The 15,972-nt window shown below is 39.1% G+C and overlaps 1 protein-coding gene across 1 annotated transcript in view; it reads left to right on the forward strand.

Moving 5' to 3' along the window:
- Positions 1-10,871: 10,871 nt before the first annotated feature.
- The window catches only part of LOC149836493 (rhomboid-like protein 20), a 32,132-nt gene continuing 27,031 nt past the window's right edge, over positions 10,872-15,972 (forward strand). The window contains exons 1-2 of the mRNA XM_090005379.1: positions 10,872-11,046; positions 11,178-11,278. Coding sequence (XP_089861505.1) covers positions 11,022-11,046; positions 11,178-11,278 — 126 coding nt within the window. The 5' untranslated portion in view covers positions 10,872-11,021. The remainder of the gene's footprint in view (positions 11,047-11,177; positions 11,279-15,972) is intronic.

Genomic DNA, 15,972 nt, shown 5'->3' on the forward strand with positions numbered 1-15,972 from the left:
CGTAAGCATACTGTCGCCTCGTTGTCGCTAATCCGTCGCTAACCATGTTAACGACGGATTAGCGACGGAATGTGGTCGTCGCTAATCTACTGCTTTGCTGTAGTGATGACTTCAAATATTGACTTTGTAGTAAGGTAATCCTTGAACACCCTAATAAGATCACCATCCATGTATGTGAGCATGATCATTCTGGCTAACATGTTACCCTTTTATATTTGATATATGCATTTTTATCTGCTTTAAGAGCTTTGTCACTAGGGTCTCTCATTTAAGTATTCAGGGCATTGTCGATGCCCTCTAAGGTAAAAAAAAGAGGAATCCTCTTCTTTTAAATAAAAAAATTGATTCTATTCAGTTTATCTATTTGGGCTAACTTGGTAGCACAAACCCTACTAGACAATTTTATAATATTTGTTATTGTATATTGGCAAGATATGATAAAAATATGTCAAACATCCAACAAAAGGATAAACAACAAAATATTAGCCATAAGTACCTAAAATATCTTGTTCATAATCAAGAAATAAATGATATAAGAAATATTTTATCATATAAATATCAAAAAATATGGAAGACAATCAATTCCTAACTTATTTCAGTCAAAATAATGCTTTATGAGAGGCAAATTGAATAAACTAACCACTTTTTAGTAATTTCAGAAAAGTTAGCAGTCATTTCTATAAAAAAAAACCCTTAAAGTAATATTTGAGTTAATCAGAAAAGTTCAAGAGTCTTTCTATAATTTTCAGAAAATCAAAAGTCCGCCTCAAGTATTTTCCAGCGTATAGGTCTCTTTCTAGAATTACCAGAAAAAGAAACCTTTGTTTTGTAAAATAGAGGATACTTAAGTACATACCAAAATCACATAAGGTAGAATAGTAAATTTATGCAATAGGATATAACTATAATTAATAGAAATAATCAGGGGCAAAATAATAAATAAACTAAAAGGGATATAACATGAAATTATAAAAAGGAGAAAGGGTACACCTATAATTTCACCTAAAGGGTATAAAATCGATGGGAGGTTCCAGCCACACGAGGAAGAGGTCATCAGTGAATGGGACATTCAGTTGAAACTTCAATCAGATTTGTATATGGGAGTCAGATGGGGTGGCCAGCGATATTATGCATGATATCATCGTCGAGGGCTCGGTGTTTTGAAAATGGGAGAGAGGTGGCCTGGGGTACACCAGGAAGGTTCTCCGACGAGGCGAAGAAACAACTCAGAAAAAAAAACATGTTTCTCCCTTTTTTTATTCTACTACTCATAGAGTTTTTTTTTTTCTTACACCCTCAGTCAAGACACATGGGTTTTTCACTTTTATTTTTATTTTTATTTTTTATTGAGTATGAGGGTGGCCTATTTTTTGGTGGTTGGGTTTTCAGCAAAAGCCTTAAAAAACAAAACTTGTACTGATCGCTATATGCTTTTCCTTGTTTTGCTTTCAGATGTGCTCGTGTGAATGGTGATCAACGTCCTTGAGCGGCGATCTACAACCTCGAATGGCGACCGACAAACAGTAATTGCTTTAGAAGCGATGTGGGCGAGTCTCCGCGCACAGCAAGAACCTGAGCTCTAATACCATTGATGGCTCGAGTGTTGATGCACAAAGTTCACTGGAGGAAGAAATAGAGAAAGTAAGAGATATTGAAATGATGTAAGGCCTTCTTCATGGGGGATATTTTCTCTTTTTGTTTCTTTCTTATATTGAGTGAGAACCTCTCCTTATAAAATGGGAGTTGGTGAAACTACTCCTTTCTTAGGTAGTCGTTGCCCAACAAAATTGGGATTCTCTCCTTAGAGGGAGTGGTAACTGTAACACACTTTATGCATGTCTATTTAGATGAGATACATTTGAATGTGCCTCATTTGGATAAGCCCACTATTGGGTGGTTCATGCGTTGGAGAGAGAGTAGACCCACTTCTCTCCTCAATGCATGAATCTATGCGTAAACATAGTCATCCATAGTCATGTATTACCAACAGTTGGAAGCTTTGTAGAGCAGAAGTGAAGATATTCATAAAAGTGTTTTTTACTAATATGTTTATCACCAGAATAAAAAGTAAGAAACAAAACTGCATGATTGGTTCGAGGGGGAAGTTTTATTTCACTTAGTGATAATAAGAACGTGAAGGATGTTGGAGGGTCACCCTTCCATTGCCTATTGGTCGTCATAGGATTCACTATGACAGTCGTCTTCCATGACCCACAAGGGCTCCATTCATCCGGTAGGGGCAACTTGTGAATGTCACCAATTTGAGAGAAAAATCACAAGTTTGAAACCCGCAGGTTCGAAACTAGGTGTACTCTAGGTGGACAGAGAGGACCTCAATCAATCAATGATCATGTTGGTCATTGGAGGATTCACTATGACAATCATCTTCCATGACCCAAAGGGGTTCCATATTCATCTAGTAGGGAAGTTGATAGAAAGGTCACAAGTTCGAAACTAGGTGCACTCCAGATGAACAAGGAGGACCTCAAGGGTTTTACCATCCAAAGTCCAGCCTATGTGTAGTTGGTGATGGAAGGTTTTTTCTCATTGACTATCCAGAAAAAAAGAGAATTTTCAAATTCATAGAGAGTTTTTTCTTTTTAAAATAGATGTCCTTATAAAATGTGTGAAAAACAAAAAAGTTGTTTGGATGACAATAAATTGCATGACATAAAAAAAAGTTTTCCAATTTTCATGTCCCAAAAATGAGGCGGTGGAACAAGGAACTAACGCAAAAGGTACAAGGACAAAAGGTTTTGAAGCACTATCAGAATTTTTTTTTAAAAAAGTGGGTAACTAAAAGTGGCGAAATGCAAGGTAAAGATCCCCTGGGGATGGTGACTGGGATGCTTGTGGTGTGGAGCCCACCCACTTTAGATAAGGTGCAATCAAATTCAATACTTTAGTGTGGCACTAGACTTAATCTGCCCTCCATCTTCTGTTGAGTCCCATGGCTAACATGTTGTACCCATAGATGAAGGGCAACACACTCAAAGCACACCTGATCTCCCCTCGAGCAAAAAGGGGCATGCACGAATGGGACAACCTTTCGGATTTGCTGGGGTCGACCAGCGGTTGGTGATCATCGGCCTCTTTAATTTATTAATCTTTTGCTTGCCTTTTATGAACGTAAAGGATGTGATGTCACACAAATATATATATATATATATATATATATATATATATATATATATATATATAGACACACACAGAGAGAGGAAGTAATGGATAAGTGTTAAATGAGTTTTTCAAGGTTTTTTATCTTATTTTTAAGTTCTGACCTTACAAATGTGACATATGTACTTGATTTTATAGGGATAAGTGTTCTATTTCGATACATGGGTGGTTTCTATAAGGTTCAAAAAATTAATGGTCCAAAATCTTTGTAAATTTTTAAGGCTCTAAATATCATTTTTTTCATCAAAAAATACAAGATCCAGGTATAAATTCCTAGTAAATTGACCATGCTCAACAGATTTATGGGGTTGGAACTGCAAGAAAAACAATAGAAAAGCAGAAAAACCTATTTAGCATGAATCATTTAGCATATTTCATTTAGCACCTACCCATTTCTTGATAGAAATTGCACCCTTCATAAGTATATATCATTGTAACATTTGGTCTTCATAAGTAAACATCGTTGTACGATTTAGCAAACTTAAGTACAAATCGTGGTAACTTCATAAATCATAAATACACATCGCTACTGCTTCAAACGTATAAATTGTTGTTGCATCGAACGTACAAATCGCTATTGCATTAAATGTATAAATCATTGCTGCATTCAAACGTATAAATCGTTGTACAAATTTAGCCTTTATAAGTACATATCCTTGTAATGTTTGGCCTTCGTAAGAACAAATAGTGTTAACTGTTTTTTGATGCCCAGAAGGTGAATAGGTACAAATCAATTTGTTTCAGTATGAAAATAGATGTTATTTAGCATGAATAGTACAACTAGCTATAAGATTTAGCATTTAGATTTACAAATCGATTTATTTACATAACAAAACCTTATACAAAACTCACTAAAATGAAAGGAGTTTTGGTAATCCGACAGTGGAGGAGAAACACCCAGAAGGTAGATGCAGTCGATGGTGGCAACAATGCTCCCATCGTGCAGACGATGACAAAGGTTGCTCCGACGGCAGTAGACGGCGATAAAGGGTGCTTCGACGACGGCAAAGGGTGCGTCGTCAAAGGGAGCTCCTATTACAACAGATGATGCATCGTCAACTGGTGATCCGACGATAACATAGGAGTGTACTGCTTAGGGCAAAAACTGAACGTTTGGACTTTGCAGAGTTAAGATCATCCTCTCTTTTATGGATAGAAGATATTTTTGTCCTTTTCTTGAATCATCGTTTCATGACCAAAATGGCAGAAAAGTGTACTTAAGTCTTTGCAATCGCACTGGACTATGATGCTAAGTGATGCTGGATATGAGCCCCATGTGCTTATATAAGTGGTACTCATTCGGTGGTACTCATTCGGACCCGAACATGCACGGGGAACATATAACCTGCTTCTCTTAATCCCTTTGAGTCTTACCTTCACTGCCCCCATATGATTAGATTATTGACCCATCATGTGCTTAAATGGTAAACGACAAAACATGAATCAAACGTTAAAAACCAATGAGTTCCCATTTGTTAATAGAGGAATATAGCTTTAAATTAAAAAAGACAGCAAATGTGTGTGTGTGTGTGTGAGAGAGAGAGAGAGAGAGAGAGAGAGAGAGAGAGAGAGAGAGATTTGCTTTTTTCATAATCAAAGATTGTAGAAAGTGATATACAGTAGCTCCATGCATGGCAGACACAAAAGGGAAGGCAGCCGTCTAGATCTATTCTTTGGCCGGCTTGAATCAACCCGATGCGCAGTCATAAGATATACGATCCTTTTTCACTAAAAGCCGCACGTCACAGCTCACTATAGGATGACGTCCAAGATTCGTCACCCTCGACACTGCTCTTTCCACATCATTTCCCTGCACTTAACCTTTGCCGTTTGTTGTTTTCTGCAAACTGCAAAGCACATGATCTTATAAAACCAGATACTTGGGCTTCATCTTCTTCCCCATTCATTCACCAGAAGAGAGAAGAGAATGAATTGCGTAACAAGAGTCTGGAAGTGGAGCTGCAAACTCCTATCAGCAGTTTTCGCTCCACTTCTATCTTTCGAACTCATTCGCGTCTTTTCCGGCCGCATTTCCGATGAGTTGCTTCCGACTCACACCGGCCATGAAGGCTCCATCACACCCACAAGTAACTGCGAAGAGATCGGTCATCAGGCCTCATGGGCTAAATTCAATATGATGCTCTCATTTTCAGGAGGCCTAGCCCTACTCAGCACTCCTTCTCAGCTAATACGGGAGGCACACAGCAATTTCATTGCGTACAGCATCGGAATCATTGTGGTCTTCCTGCTTTCACTCCCTGTTTATATCATGCCCTCTTGCTTGCACAACAAGATCGTGAAGGTAACGCTGCTATCCATCTCTACTGCAACCTTGGTATCCGTCTTCATACTGATCATGGTGGTCGTCCTCAACAAGGGTGCAAGCAGCTTCGTTTCGGACCATGCAGACTAGTTACTTTCCAGACAGTACGTAGCTCACGTTTCATAAACAGGTTTCGAGCTAGCCTTCTTAAATTTGCGTCTGGCCCAGCCAAATGTGAGTCCATCAGTGTATATGTGTCTGTGTTTGTTTGTTCGAAATGTGTGTGTGTGTAAAATATAGGGTCGTCGTCGTGTTTGTGTGCAACTCATGTATGTAAGAAAGAGGGTCAGAAGAGATGAAAGGCCTCTTTTGTTATGCGTCGTAGTGCTTGTATGTGGAAGTTATAGACTATGCATGGTTGTGGGAGAAATAACCAATAAACATGAAAGCCTGAAGCTTCGTGTTCGGTCTAGGAACCCTAATTTCACCCTTCTCAACCCAACTTATTCTTTGTGAACCCCTTGTTCGGTCTAGGAACCCTAATTTCACCGGCGAGGTAGAGAAGCAACGGGGGGGTAATGAAAGAAGAAAACATGCAGCCTGATTTTCCGGCCTAATAGTGATAAAAAAACTCATCGAAGACGTAAAAGAATGGTTTTCAGACGATGGGTCGTCAGTGTCTAGCCAAGAAAGGAATTGGGTGTCTCGCAATCTTTTTTTGGGCATATTCTACAGCCCTTCGACGCTCACCAGATGCAAGCTGTTGTCGAAGGGAACAAATATGGATAGAACGAAAGCCGTATGTATACATGTGTTCCTATCAAATGGCCATGTATATGTACAAATTACAATCTTTTAGTACCTGATTTTATAGATTATGTATTGTATTGTATTACCGTACACAGCATACAAAACAAAAGAGATTTGCATCACGAGGTGGGAACGCAGGTAATCTTTGTCAGTGTATACATGTTGCAAATAATTAATGCCTTCTTAAAGGGTCTTCCTATAGTCAGATTTCCCAATATAAAGTTGATGCACTTTCCCAGTTGTTGCATAGTGCGAAGCTTCTTCCTAACATCTGTGGCTGCACAAACTGACCCGCTTCAGCTTGATGCTTTAATTAAGTCATCCAATGCTCGATCAAGAGGAGCAACATAAAAAACTCCAGGTGGCCGCTTATTCGACTGTTTGCAGATCTTGCTGTTTGCCACTCTATTGCTAGAAATGGGCAACCCCATAATTCAATAAACTCTAAAATTAAGATTGACAATGGCTGAATTAAGACAAGAACCGATAATGAACATAAAACTCCCCGGTAGCAAAGTGTGTGCTGATATTCTTTCCGGAAAACGTTTTAAAGGCTAACACAACAACAGATGACAGAATTAGAACCTAGCAAACATGATTTATAGTCCTGCCCGATAACCACTCCGGCAGGTAATTGCCTGAAGCAACACCCGCAATAATTTTGAAGCTCTAAGCATCCAGCCGGCTGATTCTGTGGCACTACTCAGATTCAGCAGAGTGCAAACACAGTAGGTAATGTTGGTTAGGGTTAAGGTGGAAAACTAGGGATGTACTGGATCCAAGTGTGGTCACATGGGCTCACAACTTTTACAGAGCTCATATTGAATTCCATGTGAGCCGTCATAAGACTCATTGGATTCCACATGAGCTGCTGGTGGTTTGACAGTTTCATATGTAACGGTTTCATTAGAGAATGGGCTTAAGAGGAGGGCTATTCCAGAGGTGGAAAACTGCAGCCCGGTTATACTGACAAATAAGAAGGTCCGGGTCCCGACCTGAGTTCCGATTAAGACCCACAACTTTTCAATGTAAAACTGATAAAAAAATTTACCGGGTCTGGTTCATGTGCTCTTACAGTAGACCTGATTAGATCTGGGTCCAGGCCCAATACCATACTTGAAATCTGATCCAAGTCTGGTTCCACCTGGGTCCGAACCAAACCCGACCCGTTGACACCCCTATATATGCCACATTAATGTCAGGGATTTTCGGGTTCAGGTCAGATATCCTAAAGACCAATTACCATTTAATTAGCTCGATCCCTTTCAACATGCGATTATCATATCCTTCGGTTCAAAAACTTCAAATCAAAGCCCAGACGGGTCAAGGACTCGAGATCTGGTGGAGCCTACTTGGCTGGGCCCTTCTCCCATGTTAGGATGTTCCAAGTCAACAACATATATGCATATACTGGCGGCCAATTTGGTTAACCATGGCTTGGTTAAAATGTAGCCATATGGCTGGGCTGGCCAAAAGTTTGAAGGATCAACCAGCATGACATGGTTCATTTGGGGCCGCAAGCTGTCCAATCCTACTTAGCTTGATGCCATGAGTTCGAAACTCATGATCGTGCATCCTATGCCGTGAGAGTAAAGTTGAAACTGGGTGTACTGCCTAGTGTGCGAGGCCAATCTGAGATTTTATGCCAATGCATGAACTCGGTCACCCAGGCTATTTTTCCTTCAGTAATCTAAAAAATATTTTTCGTTTGAATTTTTTTAAGGGTCCTTTACGAAAGCATAACCAATAATGTTGTACTTTTGAGTAGGCCTCCAGCCCCGCCCCGTCTCAAAATCTGGACCTCCATCCCTACACTGGTTTGGATTTTAACCTTCACCCCTGCCTCCATCCCTGATCCAAATGGGGGCGAGGTGGGGCAAGGCCCTGTTTTCCCTCGGTTCTTTGCCATCCTTTAGAAGGATTGGGGATGGGAAGAGACGGCGATCGGGATGAGGACGGGGCAGAGCGGGGGAAAGCGTAAGTCCATCCCCGTACGAGTTTTGATTTTAACCTTCATCCCTGCCTCCATCCTCGTTTCATGTCCTTCATCCCTGCCTCCATCCCCGTTTCATGTCCTCCATCCCCTATCCAAACAGGGCGAGGTGGGGCGGGCCCCGGTCCATGGCATCCCTACTTTTGAGATTCATATTCAAAAACTTGCATCATTCAAAAGCTTAAGTGTGTTGTTGAGAGCATGAAACTCCATTAGTATAAATATATACAATATCTTAAGCAAGAAGAATCCTTGCACGGTAAGATAGCACGGTTACAATATGAAAGCTTATCTCTTGAGCTCTCTAGATTTTCTTTCTGTTTATCTTCTCTGCATGCAGGTCAACTTGTGCTTATCGTTTCTTTCCTCATCTGATGACTTTCCTTGACTCTCAAGCTATTAAGCTATTGTAGTTAAGTTTGGTATTTTTCCTTTTTGTTGTTCTGGTATAGGTGGAGTGGGATCCAAATCCAAACATCTCACTGACCCATCAATAACAACTTGTGCTTTAACATCCCCCTTCAAGTTCAAGGGGTTGGGAAGGACATTGAAGTTGATGCAGAGCCATTTGAACCTAGGTGCAGGAAGAGGCTTAGTAAGAACATCAGTCAGCTGGGTCCTTGAAAGATATATATTTGACACATAATTCACGTTTAGCAATTTTATCTCTAACAAAGTGAATGTCAATTTGCTTCTCTTGTGAAAGATAGGATGAGTTGCTAATATTGAAATTTGAGAAAGATTCACCTCGAGTTCTTGAAGAAGAAATTTAAGCCTGCTCAACTGCAATACTGGCAATAGCCCGATATTACCTAGACACAATAGGTTGTGTCTTGGAGCTCCATGATATCAAACTGGACTAAAAAAAAATATTGCATATCCTCCAGTTGTTTTACTATCGTCCTGACACTCTGCCCCATCCGCATTGAAATAGGCTGAAAGAACTGGATCTGGAAATGGTTTTAACAGAAGCTCATGATGAATAGTACCCTTGAGATACTTATTGAATTCTTACCCGTATTGAAAAGTAAGAGGAGGAGAGAATGCCATAGGAGTTGAAACAAGTTTAGCTCCTTGCATAGAAACTCTTGTCAAAAGATCTAAAATATACTTTTTTGCAATAAAAATAGCTCGTGTTTAAAAAATTGTACTTCTATACCTAATAAAAAAATAAAAGAAAACCAAGTTTTTTTAACAACAAACTCTGAGCTAAGCTTCTTAATAAGATGTTCAACTAGACTTGGAGAACTACCACTTAAGTAAGCACATAAATTGCATTTCAAACATTTTTATAAAATAAACATAAATGTATTCATTTTTGCTCCAAAAATACCAAGAGTTTAGAAATGAACTCAACCTGACAAATCAAGCTCATGGAGCCTGCTTAAGACCATAAAAAGCTCTCTCGAAATTTGAAAACATAATTTGGATCATTTTTGTTCTCAAACCCAGGAGTTGATCCATATAAACATCTTCTGATAGAACCCTACGAAGAAAAGTGTTTTGAACGCTCAGCTGTTTCACAGACCAACCATTGTTGACAGCTAGAGTATGGAGCAACCTGATTGTGGTTGGTTTTATAGCAGGATTGAAGGTATTGCAATAATCCAGGACTTACTGCTAGCTATATAAACAACAAGGATTTGGCAATGCGGGTCGGATCCTCAACCAATTTGCATCCTTAGCTTGGGAACAAGGGCACAAACTGACCGTATACTGCTAGAATTATTTCTGATCCGAATCTTAATCATGCGCAATAAACACCAATCCTGGTCTATGTGCGAATAAGATTTGTTGAAGTAGGGTCGAATCTTGTCCCAAAATAAATATGGTAGCACCGGATCCAGTAACAGAAGACCAAAATGGAACTTTAAATAGATAGGATTTAACTCTAACTCAAACCCAGACAAAAATCAGGCTAAAATCATGATTTGAATATAAAAACAAACACCTGCCCAAGTGGCAGCGGGCGTGGGGAGAAGGTGCTGACCCCTTAGTCCCGGTTTCTACTTTCACCAGGTGTGAAGATGCCTTTAACTGGTGAGCTCCGTAAGGCCTTCGGTATTCGGGATTGAAGTCGCAGGGGGTGGCCCATTAAGGATTCCCCGTTCTCAGCGAGGGTTTCTCATCGTAAAAAAAAAAAAAAAACTGAAAAAAGCAAATCAAAATTCAAGCCAAATACACATTTGGATCTTAACTTAAGGACCTGTATCCAGAAATGAGGTTTCGGATAGGAATCTAAAAGCTAATCAAATCCGATCGATTTCACAATTAACCTACCTAGAAGTAGGGGTGCCAACGGGTCGGGTCTAGTTTGAACATACCCAAACCTGATTTGAGATGATCCACCTAAAAATCATGAGTTTGCCAACTATGGGTCTGGACACCGGTCTAATCAGACTCATCATAAGAGAAACCAAAATTGAATCCTATAAATATTATATTTTTATGATTTTTACATTAAAAATTTGAGGATCTTAATTAAACTCGGGTCGAACCCTAATCTGGTATAAAATTTCACAAACCGTACCTGGTTTCACATATTAATCATTCTAATCGGAGCTTCTTATTTATCTCCAAACTTTGGCTATAGGGTGTAGTATATAAACACGACCCGTTACCTAGAAGGCCAGAACTAACTAGTCCATCACGTCTGTGCATCAATTTCTCTCTCCTTTCCTTTCTTCTTCTCTCTGTCGGTTTGTGCAACTGTGAGAACAAGGACGAGGGGTTCGGTCATCTTCTTTCTGCCTACTGCTTCTCCTCTTACTGTCAAAGATGAACAACGGTCCATCTGGGTTTCGTAAGTACACGCCGATTTCTTAACAGAGAAGAAACTTTGATTTGATACCTCTCGCCCTCTTTTCTCTTTGTGGGGACTCATCTTTTTGCATGTATTTACTGCAATTTGTTTCGATTTGATCGATTCTGCAGACAATGCTCCGGTTACCAGAGCTGTCGTCGTCGCTTGCGCCGTCTTTACCGTCATCGCTGGGATGCGTGGCCGTTCGGCGACGCTGGGCATGTCCTACCAGGTGGGTCGTTTTCGTTCTTGTGGTTTATCGTGTGTTTCCTGCTGCAGTTATTTTTTTTTCTTTTTCTTTTGTTTTTGCTTCTATGTATAATTGTTGATCTTGGGGTTTGACGGGTTTCGGCACAATTTGCTTAATGCGAACTTTATTCCGGGAATGTAGGATTGGTTGCGGAGGGCTTTTCACGTCCTGTTATCATTTATACGAAAATTTTCGGATTACCCGTATTAAGATTTAGGGAGATTTTTCTTTTTGGTTGACCCACATTAAGATTTAGGGTGATTGCTCTGAATTCTGTTTTGTTTTGTGTATCTCCAATGGCGTATCTGTGAAATTCATCAATTTTGGTTATCTGTTAGTAATTTAACAAATCATTGTTCCGGGAGGTTTTTCATGTTTTTTACAGCCTTTATGGTAATGTTAGAAAGTTGAGTGGGTATAGTTTTTCATTAATACACCGAGTATGGATCAACGTTGAATTGTATAAATTCTTTGGCATCGCATATATTGACTAAGATTTATGTTGTGATTTGGATGGTTTAAGAGAAGTTGCTCGGTACGTTATTTTTGTAGCCATAGTTAAAATGGGGGATAAGGAAAGAATAAAAATAAGATCCAATTTGGTTTCACACATTGTGTTGCTTTTTGCCTCAATCAGTGGGGAAATCAAATGTGTGGTGATGTTAATAAACAAATTTGAGTCTGGACCGGCTTCAGTTGTATTAGTTTATTTCAAGGTTTTAAAACCCGTGACTCGGAACTCGACTCGTTCTTTATTGACTCGTGACTCGGTGGGTCAACTCGGTGACTCGGACCGGGTTTTGTTAACTTTTGATTTTAAAAGAAAAACAATATATAATTTGTCTCAAACCATGTTTTTCAGTAAACATATAGTCTAAAGAGTTGACAATAAAAAATTGCAAGTTCAGAGTAGAAATAACAAGGTCACATGGAAAGATCAAGTTACATGAAGAAACTTCTTCATAACAAGCATGTCTTTGGTATTCAATGAAGGCCCCATGTAACTGAGTCTAGAAACATACTTAAACTCAAGTTTCTAAATAGAATGGTTTAGGAATTTCATTTAAACTTCTCCATAAGACACCCTAGCTTTTGTTAGCTTTCCTTTCTAGTGATCTCACCTCATTGAGAACAACAACACATCATCTTGCATAAAAAGCCAGATTGAATTAGTTGCAACAAGGTAAAACAACAATAAGAGAATGAATCACCAGAAGAAATTCCAATTATGACCAAGGAAAATGTTGTCACATGGATACATGTACAAGCATACTGTACAAGATCAGCACAACTGGTATGATATGGGTGTTTCTGTCAAAAAATAAGGATGACAGGGTACAGATTGTTATGCACAGCTGTGATACAGACTTTGTACAAAAATGTATTTTTATATACAATGAAGGATATGATATGTGTTCATAAAACAACACTCAAAGGCACCCAACACCAGAACATGAAGTACAAGCACCGATACATGTATGCTTCACTTTTTTGTTAGATCTTTGAATCATTTTTTTTGCCAATATGTTTAATCAACACATAAAGATTGATATATTATTGTATCTTTGAACTGGTTTGTCTTGTAATTTATTATTTATTATTAAACTGTTATTTTGAAATACCCAAAAAATCAAATTTCAAATATCCCAGAACTCAGCCAAGTCAGACCGAGTCAAGGCCGAGTCAAGGCAAGCCGAGTTTACCCTGCTGGGTTGATTCACTGGAGGGCCGAGCCGAGCTGAGTCAACCGAGTCACCGAGTTGACTCGGCAAGTTTTAAAACCATGGTTTATTTAGAGAGGTAGCCGATCATCTGATTGTTTTTTGCCTCAACCGGTGGAGAAATCAAGTAAGTGGTGATGTTGATAAACAAATCAGAGTCATTAGGCGAAATTATCATGTGTCGTATTTGTAAACATGGAAGCAATGGGTTGAATGCTGTATAATTAGATATCATCTTTCCTTTGACTATGAGATTTTGTCCTAAAAAGGGTCATGCATAATGCTCAAAACCATAGTTGGCAAACTTGTGACTCCGAGGTGGTTTGCTTAACCCTTGAGTCAGCAGGTTGACTCAGTGTCTTGGGCAGGTTAGGATTCTATATTTTTTAGTGTTACTACACAAATAAGATATGAAAACAATCAAACTCAAAACTGCATAATCACTAAATTTAGCACATGATGTCAATAAACTCTACTTGTTAACATTTATGATCTAACAATATTTAATTCTTTATAACAAGTACCTTTATATAGGGATGTCAACGGGTCGGGTTTTGGTTCGGACCCAGGTGGAAACAGACTTGGACCTGATTTTCGGGTATGGTATCAGGTCCGGACCCGAGTCTAATCGAGTCCACTATAAGAGAAACCATACCCAGACCCAATAAGAACTGCATGGACCATACCCAGACCATACCCGGTAAAATAATATTTTTTATCATTTTTACATTGAAAAATTGCAGGTCTTAATTGGAGCTCGGGTCGTGCCCGAGTCTGGTATAAAATTTCACAAACTATACCTGGATCCATGTATTAATCGGACCTTTGGGTCTTCTTATTTATCACCATACCCGGACCCTATAGGGTTTGGTCCGGGTAAACCAGACCCATTGACACCCCTACCTTTATATGAGCTTTGTGCATTAAAATCATGAAATGCATGACAAAAAAAGATATAAAGGCCATATGGATTGGTGATCCTGAATCAATGGCCCTTTGGGGGCGAATCTGGGTCGACTCGGGCGATTACTGAGTCAACTCACTAGGTTTTCCTACTATGCTCAAAACTGCATAAATGTAAAAAGGTTCTAGAGGATATTTCATTAGATGATGACTGTTGGACTTTGATGTTCAGTCCAGCTTTAGATCATTGTACTAACGGAGTAGAAAGAAGCATGTATAGGATTGGTTTGGACCTAAGGTAAGATGAGAGAGAAATAATTTATTTCCAAAGCACTAGAGATCTAGAGTTTTAGAGTCAATTTCCCCAATTAGAAGCAACAGTGCTCCCAAAGAGCACTCGAGATGAGAAACTCTCCAAATGAGTCTATATTCAAGCCATTGAATGAAAATACAATGAGATCACCTCTATTTATAGCCTTGGGTGAGGCTTCTCCCATAAATTATCCTTCTTAAGTGGATCCAAGATCCAGTTACAAGAGAATTTAGCCCTAAACCCAAAGTACAAAGATCCATACAAATATGAACAGAAGCTCCAAAGTACAAGGGATACATTGACCAACCCAATTACATTTAGAAGACCCAACCCATTTACATTGAAGACCCTACATAAACACCATTATCCAAGCCTAAACAAACGCCAAATAGTGATCCCTGATGAGAATTTCTCTCTAAAATAGGTGCGGCTTTGGGTAATGGATCTGACCCAATATCTCCCTTCATTGTCAAATGGGTGTACTTGTACTATTTTGATACTCTGGAGGAAAGATCTTGCAACATTACTCTCTATTATGTACAAGACATGATGCAGTTGTATAAAAGCTGTAACTGCCCCCCTGTTTAATATAAACGAATCAGCCTTCAGATGTGAAGGAGGTTCCGTAATGGGCAGTAACATTTTGATGTATCAGACCTTCCATTCCATCATCTCCATTAGAAAATCGTAGTTCTATTGATCTTGAATAATGTTTTGTGCAAGTTCAGAATTTTTATTTCATCAGGGATAAAGAAATTGAAACTTGGGTGAGTTGATAAAAAGTATTGAGAGGAATCCACCATCTACAGGTGCAAGTAGTAATTCCTTGTTTTGAAAGAAAGGCATGGCTATTTTTCCATGATCATGCCACTGCCTGGTGCTTTTGGAGCCATATGGAACTGCATATGCGCAATGGTTATGTTTTAGGGCTAAGATCTTCACAAGGGTTGCTATATTGGGAAGCCTGAAAGCAACTTACAGTTGATAACCTGCAAGGTACAGGATGAAAATTTGTAGGTTGATGTGCTTTCTGTTGAGGACCACTTCATGTTTTTTATAGCTTCCTTATTTTTGGATATTTTTGGATTGTACTGCCAGAGGATGTTTCTTTGAAACATTTTCAAATTGAAATATTATTGAACTTTTGACTAAAAGCATAGTATGGCGATGTGGCTTCTTGCAACATGTTCAAATGTTTTGCTAGAAAAGATGTGAATCCCCTGTTAAGCAGAGGTGGTGAATCATCACATCAAGTTTGTAGTCAGATGATGTTATGGTCTATTCGCATTGGTAGAGTATCATAGGTAGGATAGGTCTTGGATCAGGCCCTGCAGATAGGCTATGTCACATGGATACGGCTGTGGATATTGAAGATACAGCCATTTTTATGAAGTTTTCAATATAATTAGTATATAAAGGGATATGAAACGGGAGCTAACATGGACTATCCGTGTGACATGGCATATAAGGAATATGACTGTTTCATTACGAAAAAGCTTTAATATCATTCTTTCTTATAACCAGGCTTGGGAAGCCCTGGCAGACTCCTCAGTTCTTTGCCAATAAAGCCATCACATTCAGCCTCCTGGTTTCATGTTTTGTTTACTGTTTGGGTTTGTTCTTCCCCTTTCTCTTTGAAACCTGGTGCAACTACTTGTCACCTTCATCAAGACTAATTATGTTTATGATTTGCATGCTTCAACTAAAAATTAGGTCCGTTAAGCTGGGGACAATACATC

The sequence above is a fragment of the Nuphar pumila genome, chromosome 5 (assembly GCF_984573655.1).
Source record: "Nuphar pumila chromosome 5, dmNupPumi1.hap1.1, whole genome shotgun sequence".
In the NCBI taxonomy this organism is placed as follows: Eukaryota; Viridiplantae; Streptophyta; class Magnoliopsida; order Nymphaeales; family Nymphaeaceae; genus Nuphar; species Nuphar pumila.